Source organism: Pan paniscus, chromosome 18 (genome assembly GCF_029289425.2).
Source record: "Pan paniscus chromosome 18, NHGRI_mPanPan1-v2.0_pri, whole genome shotgun sequence".
In the NCBI taxonomy this organism is placed as follows: domain Eukaryota; kingdom Metazoa; phylum Chordata; class Mammalia; order Primates; family Hominidae; genus Pan; species Pan paniscus.
The window spans coordinates 12,022,317-12,037,484 of record NC_073267.2 but is presented as its reverse complement, the minus strand read 5'-3'; the positions used below and the strand labels follow the sequence as shown (position 1 = coordinate 12,037,484).

Below are 15,168 nucleotides of genomic sequence, written 5' to 3'. Positions count from 1 at the left end.
CCCTGGAGCTCCAGCTCTTGAGAGCATGTGGATCAGACGTTGTGTCAAGGGGTCAAATATTTACACGCCAGTTGTGTGTGGTGGCTCAAACCTGTAATCCCAGCACTTTGGGAGGCTGAGGCAGGAGGATTGCTTGAGCCCAGGAGGTCAAGTCTGCAGTGAGTCATGATTGCACCACTGCACTCCAGCGTGGGTGACAGAGTAAGACCCTGTCTCAGAAAAAACAAAACAAACAAACAACAACAACCACAAAAAACTTACATGCTGCTTGTTCAAAAATATTTTTGCAATATTTTCATAGCACCTGCTGCTTTTTTTGGAAGACAGAAGTCATATCAGTTATTTTATGGCATTCAGCTGAATACTTATATCTTTTCTCTAAATTGGCTCTTTGTACCTTATATTTATGTTAAAGAGGAAATTGTCTATCACTACCATTAATAGAAAATCACCTTAACTCTCTGTAAGGAGAAGCTAGTCCTAAAAAGGAGTACTGTACACCCAGAGGCGGGTAACGAAACACTGATTTTTTTTTTTTTGACATGGACTCTTGCCCTATTGCCCAGGCTGGAGTACAGTGGCACAATCTTGTCTCACTGCAACCTCTGCCTCCAGGGTTCAAGTGATTCTTCTACCTCAGCCTCCCGAGTAGCTGGGACTACAGGCGCGCACCACCATGCCCGGCTAATTTTTGTATTTTTATTAGTAGAGATGGGGTTTCACCATGCTGGCCAGGCTGCTCTCGAACCCTTGGCCTTAAGTGATTTGCCTACCTCGGCCTCCCAAAGCTGAGATTACAGGCGTGAGCCACTGTGCCTGGCCGAAACACTGTTTTATTAAATTCTCCTGGATTCTGTGGCTTGCTGAGGGCTGTGAATTGTGAGAAGTGTTTTTTCCTGTGTTAAGAAAAGAGATTAGCCCCACACTGAGACTGCCTCTTTGTCGTAATTAAACAGAAAATAAAAAAGGGAATCTCTTTCAACCTAAGGCTCCAAAACTACCTCAGCCATTCTGGGAAGCCTGGGGTTGGGGGTCCGGTGCTCTGGGCACCTCCTCTCTGCCTGTCAGCAGAAGTGGGTGTGTGTGACTCTGTGTCCTGGACTCCCTCTGTTCTTGAAAAGGCTTAAGGCTGTTTCCCATCCTGGCCAGGGAGGGGTGGGAAGACACACCATGTATCTGGCCCTGTCTCAGGGTATGGCCCTGTGGTAATAGCCAGACCCCACTCTGTGAGTGTACAGAGTGTACTGATGTTCTTTTCTTACTCCTAGCGTCTGGCAGCCTGGGAGCCAACCTGGAGGGGACCCTTCTCTTCTCTCCTGCCTCCTTTCTTCCCCGTTCTGCCACAGTCAACCTGACCGTCCACACCATGGGCCGTGCCTTCAACCTTCTGGAGGTTAGAGGGGAGCCTTGCTATAGCCTCTGCAGGGCCTCTCCTAGACTTGGGGCCAAAAAATATCCCAATCACTTACCTGTCTGTCCATCCATCCCTTGCCTCCATTGTTCAATCTCCTCCCCTAATATCTAGTCACCCATCCGCCCATAGATATGTCCATACGTCTATCAATTCACCTACATGCCTCCGTCACTCCATCCCTCCCTCCCTCCTTCCATCTATCCACTTACCTGCTCATCTGTCCATCCATCCATCCACGCACATCCCTCTCATTCATCTCGTCCATACACCACCCACCCACCCATTATCCATTCATCCACCCACCCATCATCTATTCATCCTACCACCCACCCATCATCCATTCATCCACCCATCCACCTACCCACCCATCATCCATTCATCCAACCACCCACCCACCCACCCACCCATCATCCATTCATCTAACCACCCACCCACCCACCCATCATCCATTCATCCACCCACCCATCATCTATCTGCCCACCCTCCCATCATCTGTCCAGCCATCATTCATTCATCTACCCACCCGTCATCTGTCTACCCATGTATCATTCATTCATCCATCCATCCATCCATCCATCTATTCACTCAATCCATTTACCAAACCACCCACCCACCCATCCATCCATTCACTTGTTCATCTGTCCACCCTCCTACCCATCCATGGACATACCCACCCTCCCATCTGTCCATCTGTGTGTCCATCCAGCCATGTAATTTCCCATCCATCTCTGTCTACCTACCTATCTATTCATCTGTTTTCCCACTCATCCATCTTTCATCCTCTGAGTCACACATCCATCTATTATCCATCCATCCACTCACCAGTCATTGCCAAGGGCTGGTCTCTGAAAATGCTATCAGAGATGTCTGGATTGAAAAAGGGAAGAAAGAATAGATGGAAGGAGAGGGGTCCATAAGAAAGGAAAAGCAGATGGATGGATAGGAATAAGGATGGATAGAACAAAGGAAAGAAAAGATGGAAGGTGGAGAGGCAGATGGATGGATGGATGGGTGGGAAGGATGAAAGGATAGGTGAAGAGAGGGGTGCGCGGACGGGCAGATGGAAGACGGGAGGGACAGAAGGAAAGAACCATTTATTCACCTATCAAATTTTGAGAACCCTCCCCACCATCCAGGGGAGGTCGTGCAGGTGCCTAGTGATTGATACATGAGCCCTTGCCCTCATCCTGGATCTTTCGAGGAAGACACACGTTCCAGTCTGAGTATATTGTGTGTGGGGCAGAGGAGGTGGGAAGAGAGTGACATGGGAGTTCAGGGAGGGCTTCCCACAGGTGATGACATTTGACCCAAGCCTTAAAGAATTGGCAAGAATTCTTACTGTGTGGCACCTACCAAGCAGATACAGAGAGAGTGGTGGATTTCCCAAGGTTGTGTCCCTGAACCTCAGCCCAGGTGGGCACCAGGGAGCCTGGAGTGCCCTGCTCAAGCCTTCTGGGTCCTCCATTCATATCCCCAGCCTAACAGCTCATCATCACCCCTGTGACTGAATTGTTCCTCCCTGAGCCCGTGGCTTCCCTTCCCAGCTTGGGCTCCGGCTGGAAAATGCTGAGGAAATTGCTCACAGGCTGTTTGGCAGGAAGTCATTCTGGGGTCAGGAAGACCGGAGAGAGCCCGAGCCAGAGAAGCCCCCAGGGCCAGAACCAGGGCCTGCACCACAGCCAGCCAGCCCCAAGTGTCCAGGAGACAGAGACAGAAGGATGAGATACCTACAGCAGAAGGTAAGGGAGGTGGCCACACCCACCGTACTCCCCCAGGCAGGCCCACCCCGCTTCATGTGTGGACTTTTGAACCTGAGACTTGGGTGTCCGTGAACTCTGACTCTGCCTCCTCCTTACAGAATTAAGTGGCTGGTTCAAATCTGAGTAGTCCACTGGTAGCTGGCTTTATTTGGAAAAACTGTTGCTTGAAATAGATCCTATGCATGGAAAAGTCCCTAAGTTGTAAGTGTACAGCCTGCCTGTCCACCACCTCAACACACCCATGTCACCAGCACCCAGACCATCTTCAGCTCCCACCCTCCCCTTTGTCCTCCTGTTCTTGTTAATACCCATCCTTAACCAGGGGTAACCACTCTGACTTCTGGCAGCATCAGTTTGTTCTACTTTTTAAAAATGAGATTTATTGAGGTCTAATTGACACACAGTGAACACTAGTACATGGTTAAGGTGTACAATTTGATACATTCTGACCCATGTACACACTCATGAGATCATCACCATGATAAAGCTTATGAACATACCCATCACCCCCAAAAGTCTCTTCCAGATCCTTAATAATCTCTTCCTGCGGCTGGGCGCGGTGGCTCACGCCTGTAATCCCAGCACTTTGGGAGGCCGAGGCAGGCGGATCACGAGGTCAGGAGATCAAGACCATCCTGGCTTACATGGTGAAACCCTGTCTCTACTAAGAATACAAAAAATTAGCCAGGCGTGGTGGTGGGTGCCTGTAGTCCCAGGTGCTCGGGAGGCTGAGGCAGGAGAATGGTGTGAACTCGGGAGGCGGAGCTTGCTGTGAGCCGAAATCACGCCACTGCACTCCAGCCTGGGCGACAGAGCGAGAGTCTGTCTCAAAAAAAAAAAAAAAAAAATCCCTTCCTCCTGCTTCTCCTCTGTCCCCAGAAACTAGTGAGAGGCTTTCTGTCACCATAGACTTGTTTGTATATTCTAGAATATTATGTAAATTAGATCACACAGCATGTCCTTTTTTTCGAGACAGTCTCACTCTGTCACCCAAGCTGGAGTGCAGTGGCATGATCTTGGCTCATTGCAACCTTTGTCCCCCAGGCTCAAACAATCCTTCCACCTCAGCTTCCAGAGTAGCTGGGACTATAGGCATGTGCCATCATGCCTATCTAGTTTTTTTTTTTTTTAAAAAAGTTGTACAGACAGGGTCTCATTATGTTGCCCAGGCTGGTATCAACCTCCTGGGCTCAAGTAATCCTCCTGCCTTGGCCTCTCAAAGTGCTGGGATTACAAGTGTGAGCCACTGCGCTTGCCAACATGTCCTTTTTAAAAAAAGCATGTACTCTTTTTTGTTTGGCTTCTTTTATTCAGCATAATTATTCTGAGACTCACCCATGCTATAGGTTATAACATAGTTTCTTTCTTTTTATTGGTTAATGGTATTCCATTGTATAGATATACCACAGTTTGTTTCTCCATTCACCTGATCGACATTCGAGTTGTTTCCAGGGTTTGGCTATTAAAAAGAAAGCTGCTATGAATATTTGTGTACAAGCTTTTGTTTCTCTTGAATAATTAGTAGGTGTGGCTGGATCATATGGTAGGTATATGTTTAAATTTTTCTAAAGCTGCTAAACCATTCTCCCAAGTGGTTGTACTATTTTTGCATTCCCACCAGCATTGTGTGAGAGTTTCAGTTTCTCCACATCCTCACCAACACTTGATATGGTTAGACTTTTTAATTTTAGCCATTCTAATAATGTGTTGTGGTATCTCGTGGCTTTAATTTGCATTTCCCTAATGACTAATGACATTGATAATCTTTTCATGTGCTCATTTGCTATTGTACGTCTTCTTTGGTGAAATGTACATTCAAATCTTTTGCTCATCTTATTTTGTTGGCTTGTTTTCTTATTACTGAGTTTTGAGAATTCTTTTTTTTTTGTTGTTTCTTTTTTTTTTTTAATTTTTTTTTATTGATAATTCTTGGGTGTTTCTCACAGAGGGGGATTTGGCAGGGTCATGGGACAATAGTGGAGGGAAGGTCAGCAGATAAACAAGTGAACAAAGGTCTCTGGTTTTCCTAGGCAGAGGACCCTGCGGCCTTCCGCAGTGTTTGTGTCCCTGGGTACTTGAGATTAGGGAGTGGTGATGACTCTTAACGAGCACGCTGCCTTCAAGCATCTGTATAACAAAGCACATCTTGCACCGCCCTTAATCCATTTAACCTTGACTGGACACAGCACATGTTTCAGAGAGCACAGGGTTGGGGGTAAGGTCACAGATCAACAGGATCCAAAGGCAGAAGAATTTTTCTTAGTACAGAACAAAATGAAAAGTCTCCCATGTCTACTTCTTTCTACACAGACACGGCAACCATCCGATTTCTCAATGTTTTCCCCACCTTTCCCGCCTTTCTATTCCACAAAGCCAACATTGTCATCCTGGCCCGTTCTCAATGAGCTGTTGGGCACACCTCCCAGACGGGGTGGTGGCCGGGCAGAGGGGCTCCTCACTTCCCAGTAGGGGTGGCCGGGCAGAGGCGCCCCTCACCTCCCAGACGGGGCGGCTGGCCGGGCAGGGGGCTGACCCCCCCACCTCCCTCCCGGACGGGGCGGCTGGCCAGGCAGAGGGGCTCCTCACTTCCCAGTAAGGGCGGCCGGGCAGAGGGGCCCCTCACCTCCCAGACGGGGTGGCTGGCTGGGCGGGGGGCTGACCCCCCCACCTCCCTCCCGGACGGGGCGGCTGGCCGGGCGGGGGACTGACCCCCCCCACCTCCCTCCCGGACGGGGTGGCTGCCGGGCGGAGACGCTCCTCACTTCCCAGATGGGGTGGCTGCCGGGCTGAGAGGCTCCTCACTTCTCAGACGGGGCGGCCGGGCAGAGACGCTCCTCACCTCCCAGACGGGGTCGCGGCCAGGCAGAGGCGCTCCTCACATCCCAGATGGGGCGGCGGGGCAGAGGCACTCCCCACATCTCAGACGATGGGCGGCCGGGCAGAGACGCTCCTCACTTCCTAGATGTGATGGCGGCCGGGAAGAGGCGCTCCTCACTTCCTAGATGTGATGGCGGCCGGGAAGAGGCGCTCCTCACTTCCTAGATGGGATGGCGGCCGGGCGGAGACGCTCCTCACTTTCCAGACTGGGCAGCCGGGCAGAGGGGCTCCTCACATCCCAGACAATGGGCAGCCAGGCAGAGACACTCCTCACTTCCCAGACGGGGTGGCGGCCGGGCAGAGGCTGCAGTCTTGGCACTTTGGGAGGCCAAGGCAGGCGGCTGGGAGGTGGAGGTTGTAGCGAGCCGAGATCACGCCACTGCACTCCAGCCTGGGCACCATTGAGCACTGAGTGAACGAGACTCCGTCTGCAATCCCGGCACCTCGGGAGGCCGAGGCTGGCGGATCACTCGCGGTTAGGGGCTGGAGACCGGCCGGGCCAACACAGCGAAACCCCGTCTCCACCAAAACCAGTCAGGCGTGGCGGCGCGTGCCTGCAATCGCAGGCACTCGGCAGGCTGAGGCAGGAGAATCAGGCAGGGAGGTTGCAGTGAGCCGAGATGGCAGCAGTACAGTCCAGCTTCGGCTCCGCATGAGAGGGAGACCGTGGAAAGAGAGGGAGACCGTGGGGAGAGGGAGAGGGAGAGGGAGGACAGGGGAGAATTCTTTCTATACTCCAGAAACAAGTTGTTGATTTTTTCTTTTTCCTTTTTTTTTTTTTTTTTTTTGAGTTGAGGTCTGGTTCTGTCATGCAGGCTGGAGTGCAGTGGTGTGATCATAGCTCAATGCAACCTTGACCTGCTGGGCTCAAGTGATCTTCCAGCCTCAGCCTCCTGAGTAGCTGGGACTATAGGCAGTACTGCCACACCTGGCTAAGTTTTTTTCTCTTTTTGTTGGGATGGGGTCTCACTGTGTTGCCCAGGCTGATCTTGAAGTCCTGACCTCAAGCGATCCTCCTGCCTCAGCCTCCCAAAGTGCTGGGATTACAGGTGTGACCCACCATGGCTGACCAGAAACAAGTTCTTCATCAGATATGTAACTCAGAAATATTTTCTCCCAGTCTGTGGTGTGTCTTTTTGTTCTCTCAATGGTGTCTTCCAAAAAATAGCAGGAAGTCTTAATTTTCATGAAGTCAAGTTTATTAGTTTCTTTGGCTGATAGAACTTTGACTGTTACAGCTCAGAAATTTTTGCCTGATGGGATGTTACAGAAATTCTCGTAAGACCTTCTGCAGACCTGCGAGCATGCTCTCTGTTCAGCCCTCTCCTCTCTGGTATCCTGTCCTGTAAAGTCCAGCTGCCAGGGACTCTCCATACCCCCAGCTCCTCAGTTCAGGGAGTCCCCTGGCTCAGCCTCCATTCCCCCTCCTTGCACCACAGCCTGGACACTGTCTCCAGGCAGGAAGCTGAGCTCATCTTGCTTGTTTACATCTCTTGGGGTTCATCGTCTTGGGTTGCCTGATGTCTGTGTCTTGGGAACCATTGTTGAGCCTGTGTCATCTGGGTTACCAGCTGCTCCACGTGGGAGGTTGAACCCAGTCTTCATTACTCCAATTTGGTTGGCAGTAGAAGTCACATCCAGTTCCTTTTGTAAACTTTAAATAAATGGAATCATTCACCACATACTCTTTTTTTTAAGAGATGAAATTCTCATATGTAAAAATAACCATTTTAAAGTGAGCAATTGACCGGGCATGGTGGCTCATGTCTGTAATCCCAGCACTTTGGGAGGCCAAGGTGGGTGGATAACTTGAGCTTGAGAGTTCAAGACCAGCCGGGTCAACATAGTGATACCCTGTCTCTACTAAAGACACAAAACAATTTGCTGGGCGTGGTGGTGTGCACCTGTAGTACCAGATATTCTGGAGGCTGAGGCAGGAGAATCACTTAAAACCGGGAGGCAGAGGTTGCCGAGAGCCAAGATAGCACCACTGCACTGCAGCCTGGGTGACAGAGCAAGACTCCGTCTCAAAAAAATAAAAATAAAAAATCAAATAGGGCTGGGCGCGATGGCTCATGCCTGCAATCCCAGCACTTTGAGAGGCTGAGGTGGGCGGATTGCCTGAGATGAGGAGTTCGAGACCAGCCTGGCCATCATGGTGAAACCCCGTCTCTACTAAAAATACAAAAATTAGCCAGGTGTGGTGGCAGGCGTTTATAATCCCACCTACTCAAGAGACTGAGGCAGGAGAATCGCTTTAACCCAAGAGGCAGAGGTTGCAGTGAACCAAGATCGCACCACTGCACTCTAGCTTGGGCGGCAAGAGTGAGACTTCGTCTCAAAAAAAAAAGTAAACAATTCCATGGTATTTAGTACATTCACCATGTTGTGCCACCACCACTTCTGTCTCGTTCCAGAACATTTTTATCACCCCCAAAAGAGACACTGCACCCATGAAAGAGTCACTCCCCAGCAGCCCCTCCTCCTAGCCTCCAACAGCCACCAATTTGCTTCCTGTCTCTATGGATTTACCTCTTCTGGATATTTCATGTAAATGGAACCATATAATATGTGACCTTTGTGTCTGGCTTCTTCCTCTTAGCCTAGTGTTTTGGAAGTTCACACACATTGTAGCGTAGCTCAGTACTCCATTCCTATCTAAGGTCAAGTCATATTTCATCATATGGATGTACCACGTGTGTTTATCCATTCATTCACTGATGGACATTTGGGTTGTTTCTGCCTTTTGGAGACTGAATAGTGCTGCTCCTGTATTTTTTTGTGTCTGACTTTGGTTTAAAATTGGTGAGATTTCTCTGTCCTGTGGTGTGTACTTATAATTTGTTCCTTTTCATAGCTGCATAGTATTCCATTGTGTGAACAAACAACAATTTCTGTATCCATCAGTGGCTGGCTGTTACATACAGTGCTATGAAGACTCTTGGGCCTGCCTTCTTAGGGAATGTGTGTATTTATACCTGTCGGGCGTACACCTAAGAGTGAAATTGCTTAGTCTTAGGGTGTATATATCTTTAGCCTACTTTTTCTCTTCTTATTGTCACTCGAGTATTTTCTTACTAGAAGCTCACCATTCGCAGGTATTTTAATATTCATCCTGTGGGTAGGAACCACAGTTTACATAACCATTTTCCCATTGATGGAGTTTTAGATTATTGACAACATTTTGCTCTTATAAAATGTCATTGCCATGTACATCTGATAGTGACCAAGGTGGACGGTTGGGGCATTTGTTCACTTGGTCACATGTTTCCTAACCACCAAGTGTGAACCCGGGCCTTGGGAACACCAGGATGAGCAGGGCAATAATCCTTGCTGTTAAAATCATCTTGGACTAGAGCTGGGGGCAGCAAGAGACTTGAAAGAGGGAGGTCAGCTAGATATAAACAGTTTTTCTTAGAATGCACAATCCCCTTTGTCTGTTATTTTCTCGCTTTTCCTAGAGACTCACATCCTGAGAAACATTCTGCATGAGTGCAGTGATGAATGGCAGCAGATACTTGGCTTCAGTGTTGGAGAGACAATAGGGAGTGGTGGGGACTGTGGCGGACAGAGGAAGCCCATGGCCTAGCTAAAGTGGCAGCCACTGCCCAGCTCTGGTTCCTTGTTGCCCCTTGTTGTGGGGAGGGTGGGCAGCCCAATGTTTCTCTTTATAGAGCAGCCGGAGAGCTGGGTTTTATATGAAATCTCCCAATTTCCAAATTCAATTTATAAAAAACATACGTGGCATGAAAAACAATCAAAGACTAAAAAACTGCCATGAACCAGAGACCAGGGGGATACAGCAACGAGACGCAGTGGGGTTTGCTTGATTGGATCTCGGGACGGAAAGAAGACAGAAATGGAAAAACTGGTGAAATGTAAATGACCTCTGGAGTTTAGTTGATAGAAACATACCAGTGTTGGTTTGTTAGTTTGCACCATGCATCCTGGTGATGTAAGATGTTAACAATGGGGAAATCAGTTGAAGGATACGTGGGAACTCTCTGTACTGTCTTTGCAAATTTTCTTTTTTTTCTTTTCTGCTTTTTTCAGAGACAGGGTCTTGCTCTGTCTGTTGTCCAGGCTGGAGTATAGTGGCATGATCATAGCTCGCTGCAGCCTTGAACTCCTGGGCTCAAGTGATCCTCCCACCTCAGCTTCCCAAGTAGCTGGAACTACAGGCGGGTGCCACCATACCCGGCTTTTTTTTTTTTAAATTTTTTAATTTTGTAGAGATAGGGTCTCGATATGCTGTCCAGGCTGGTTTTAAACTCCTGGCCTCAAGTGATCCTCTTTTCTCGGCCTCCTAAGTGTTGGGACTAGAGGCATGAGCTACCATTCCAAGCCAGTTTTCAACTTTTCCGTAAATCTAAAATTATCCTAAAATAAAACCTTCATGAAAACATACACACACTCTCTCAGCATTGGGCACTACTGTGCAAGTCAGAGAAAACACATCTGGGGTTGGGATTTGGTTCATGCTCTAGGAGTTTTGCAAGCCTCATCTGGACCCCACAAGTTCTTGACCTTTCTCTTCAGCCACCCCTTCCCCCTCCCAAAGTACAGGCACTTTGCCCTGTGTATTAGTTCGTTTTCATGCTTCTGATAAAGATATACCAGAGACTGGGCAATTTACGAAAGAAAGAAATTTAATAGATTTACAGTTCCAAGTGACTGGGAGGCCTCAAAATCATGGTGGAAGGCAAGGAGAGGAAGTCACGTCTTACATGGATGACTGCAGACAAAGAAAGAGCTTGTGCAGAGAAACCCCCATTTTTAAAACCATAGGATCTCCTGAGTCCCATTCACTATCATGCGAACAGCACGGGACGGACCCGCCCCCATGATTTAGTCATCTCCCATAGGGTCCTTCCCACAGCATGTGGGAATTATGGGAGCTACAAGATGAGATTTGGGTGGGGACACAGCCAAACCATATCACTCTGCTAACCCTGACTGTGTTCTTTGTGACCTGTCTGGGCCCTCCCCCAGGTGACCCGGAGGCGTGGGGCCCGGCAGGCTCTGCGATGCGAGCTGAGCGTGAAGTTGCTGGGGCAGGAGCTGAGCTTTGTGAACTGTGGGGCCACGGGGAGTCACGTGAACCACTGGCCCCTGAACCTGGCTGAGCTCGCCATCAAGCTCATGAAGGTAGCTCCTCCCTGCCCCTGCCCATGCCATCTGCCCTGTGACACTTTGGCAAAGCACTTAAGGGCATGAAATTTGGAGTCAGGCTGCCCAAGGTCCAATCCCAGCTCTTCCGTTTACCTCCTCGAAGCTGTTGATTCACTTACCACGGCCTTAGTTTCTGCATCTGTGAAATGGGATATTAAATAAAAAATAACAAAATATCTGGCTGGGCGAAGTGGCTCACGCCTGTAATCCCAGCACTTTGGGAGGCTGGGGCAGGTGGATCACCTGAGATCAGGAGTTTGAGACCAGCCTGGCCAACATGGCGAAACCCTGTCTCTACTGAAAACACAAAAATTAGCCAGGCATGGTGGCAGGCGTCTGTAGTCCCAGCTTTGTATTTTTAGTAGTGACAGGGTTTCCCCATGTTGGCCAGGCTTGTCTCGAACTCTTGGGCTCAAGTGATCCACCCATCTCGGCCTCCCAAAGTGCTGGGATTACAGGCGTGAGCCACCGAGCCTGGCCCCCACTTATCATTTCTTGGCTGCAGGGGCAGGAGGTGCAGATGAACCGGAGGCTGAGCCTGGCTGCAGAGGAGCTGGTCTTTCCCACCGTGTCTGGCCTTCCTGCCCGGCTGACCCTAAATGCCTCGGCTGCCATCAGCATCCGGGTCCGAGGAACCACTGACTTCCAGCAGCGCTCGGATTTCTCTGTGAATGGTTATGTCAAGCCCAGGTATCTAGCTCCTGGGAGCTGGCGCAGGTGGGATCCCATCCCTACAGAGGGCTGCAGAGGCCTGGGTGACATCCATATGGGTAAGAGAGGATCCCTATTCTGCAGAACACCTGTGCCAAGAGACTGTGTGCAGAGATGCTGGGTGGTTAGATCCACTTTACAGGTGGGAAGAATGAGGCTCAGAGAGGTCCAGTCACATGTTCAAGGTCACACCGCAGTGCGAGGTGGCTGGCCACAACCCTGTGCCCTTCCATCCACCCCACCCAGAAGGGAGGAGAGGAGGTAGCCTTGAGCTCACTGAACTCGTGTGACGCCCTCCCGACCAACCAAGCCTGGTGCTTCTTATTCCCACTGACGGATGAGGAAACCAAGGTTCGAGGCGAGGACACTGACAGCCTGGGGCCACATGGCGCCAGAGCAGAATGTGTGCAATATTTGGTCCGATTCTGGAACCTGTCATGGTGCTGCTGAGCATCTGTCCCCAGCCCGTCAGCTGAGCTGTCCTTGGGCCCTGAGTTTGACATGGGGAATGCAGATGCCCTAGGCTGGGTGCTCTCTGGCGTGAAGAGCCTGGGCTGGGACTTAGACACCCGGGATTCACGTGTCCCAGCCACATGTTTTGTCCCAGTCATGGAACCCAGGCAGGTGCTTTCACCTCTCTGAGCCTCAGTTTCCCCATCCATAAAAGGGATTAGTGCAGGTGAGGACTGGAAAGTGCTTGGCGCATGTACAGCCTGTGGGTGGCAGTGGTGGCAGTGGTGGAGGGGCTGCTGTGGCTCAGGACTGCAGGGGGCTGCTTGGGGTCGCAGGTGGGATCTGTGGCCCCAGGGCCCTCGGGATGCAGCTGGTACATGCCTGTCCCTCAGTGCCCTGCTCCAGATCTCAGCTCAGATGGGCACAGCGGGCATCCTGGGGCAGGCCGGGCTGAGGTGGGTGACCAGCGTCCGCAGCGCCGCCAGCCTGGATGGCGGGATCCAGGTGCAGAAGGGCCGGGACCTTAAGGTGCATCTGAACACGCCTGAGGAGGCCGTGGAGCTGCTCAGCTTCAGGTGGGTGCCCAGTGCCGGCAGGAAGGGAACCATGAGCACGAGGGTGCAGGTGAGCAGGTGTGTGGTGTGTGTGCTTGCATGCATGCATGTGAGTGTGTGATCACATGTCTGCGTGTGCACAAGGGGATGTGCGTGGGTGTGGATGTGACATTAGCATGCATGTGTGTTAGTGTGTGCACCCATGAGCCTGTGTCTGAGTATACATGATCAGACATATGAGAGTGTGTGAGCTGCTGTGTGCATGAGGGTGTGTCCGTGAGTGTGGCAGTGAGGAGTGAGTGTGTTGTGGGAGTGCGTGTGTGTCCACGAGCATGTGTGTGTGTTGACTGTGAAGGGTGGGCGTGTCTGACAGGGACCGTGGGCAGCTGAGAGGTGAGAGCTGGAGAACTTTCAGACCCCTCAGCTCTTTCCTGGAGTCCCTCTGGGGCATGCTTGTCTGTGACCCCTAGGGAGGTGACTCTTGGAGAGGAGCAATTTTAGAGGGAGTGAATCCAGGCTGCCCCACCTACCCATATTCTTTCCCTTGTCCTGCTGCATGGGGACTCTGCCCATCTCCCTCCTCCCTCCTCGCATCTGCCCCTGTTCCCTGCCCCTCACTCACTGTCCCCCTCTATCCTGACCGCCTCCCACCAGCCTTCTTTCCATGCTCCTAAAGCAGCCAACTTGTTCCTACCCCAGGGCCTTTGCACCTGCTGTGTCCTCTGTCTGGAACAATAGCTCCTTCTCATCCTTTGGATTTCTGCTCAAAAGTTACCTCTGCAGAGAACTCCCCCTACTCCAGCTAGGGGAGGCCCTGCTCTATCCCCGAGACAGCCCTGTGCCATGCTGTCCTCCATGTGGGTTTCTCACAGCACTTGTCACTCTCTGTGGTCCTCAGCATCTGTCCCTGTGCCCACGGAGTGTCACCACACCAGCGTGTGCATTGCCCAAAGGCTGGCCCCGCTCAGGGTAGAATTTGCCCCTGTGCCAAGCTCTGGCAGCTCAAGGTGTCATTTGTCTAATGAATGAATGAAAATGATGCGTCTGACACTGTCCTCTTTCCCCACCCAGCTCTCAGCTGTACCTCATCACCAGGGATGGAGTGAGGAGCCTCAGACATGTCCCTGGCCCTTCTGAGGTCCAGTCCTGTACTGGTGAGGAAGGTAGGCAGCAGGGCCTCCATGCCATCGTACCAAGGTGGGCATCCCAGGGTTGAAGGGAAAAATGCCAGCTCCAGATCCCAGAGTTGCTCTCCTGCCCTAAAAGTATTCATATTCTGCAAACCAAAAAGTATCTGAGACAGGTTTCAATCAATTTAGACGTCTACTTTGCCAAGGTTAAGGACATGCTTGGAAGTAAAGGAACACAAATCCACAGAACAATCTGTGGTCTATGCCTTTTTCCAGAGATGATTCTGAAAGCTTCAATATTTATTTATTTATTTATTATTTTTATTTTACTTTAAGTTCTGGGATACATGTGCAGAACGTGCAGGTTTGTTACATAGGTGTACACGTGCCATGGTGGTTTGCTGCACCCATCAGCCTGTCATCTAGGTTATAAGCCCTGCATGCATTAGGTATTTGTCCTAATGCTCCCCCTTCCTTTGTTTAAAGGGGAAAAGCGGGCTGGAGGGGAAAGAGGGAGGGTATGGTCACATGACTGAATCCACAAGCTGCAAGGGAAAAGGAGCAGGGAAGGGAATAGTCACTTACCTATTCATACTTGCTCAATAAATCAACGCTTTACATAAAATAAGGTGAACATAGAATAGCTGCGCAAATATTTAACCTTTTATCTGTAGCTACCTGCTTAGGAACAAGAGAAGGCAGCTTCTTGCATGACTCAGCTTCCAGCTTAATTTTTTCCTTTTGGCATAGCGAATTGGGATCCCGATATTGTACTTTTATTATTATTGAGACAGGGTCTCTGTCGCCCAGACCGGAGTGCAATGGTGCAATCATGGCTCACTGCAGCCTCCATCTCCCCAGGCTCAAGTGATCCTCCCATCTCAGCCTCCTGAGTAGCTGGGACTACAGGCACTCACCACCCTGCCCAGCTAATTTTTTTTTTTTTTGTATTTTGTAGAGACAGGGTTCCACCATGTTATCCAGGCTGGTCTCGAACTCCTGGGCTCAAGTGATCCACCTGCCTTGGCTTCTCAAAGTAATGGGATTACAGGCATGAGCCGCTGCACCCGGCTTTATTTTCCTTTACCAACCACTTC

The 15,168-nt window shown here is 50.4% G+C and overlaps 1 protein-coding gene across 1 annotated transcript in view; it reads left to right on the top strand.

Moving 5' to 3' along the window:
- Positions 1-15,168, top strand: part of LOC117976364 (uncharacterized) — a 145,069-nt gene that overhangs the window by 27,300 nt on the left and 102,601 nt on the right. Inside the window, exons 10-15 of the mRNA XM_063597944.1 lie at positions 1,269-1,393; positions 2,959-3,153; positions 11,044-11,199; positions 11,729-11,913; positions 12,780-12,962; positions 14,013-14,104. Of these exons, the coding sequence (XP_063454014.1) occupies positions 1,269-1,393; positions 2,959-3,153; positions 11,044-11,199; positions 11,729-11,913; positions 12,780-12,962; positions 14,013-14,104 (936 nt within the window). The remainder of the gene's footprint in view (positions 1-1,268; positions 1,394-2,958; positions 3,154-11,043; positions 11,200-11,728; positions 11,914-12,779; positions 12,963-14,012; positions 14,105-15,168) is intronic.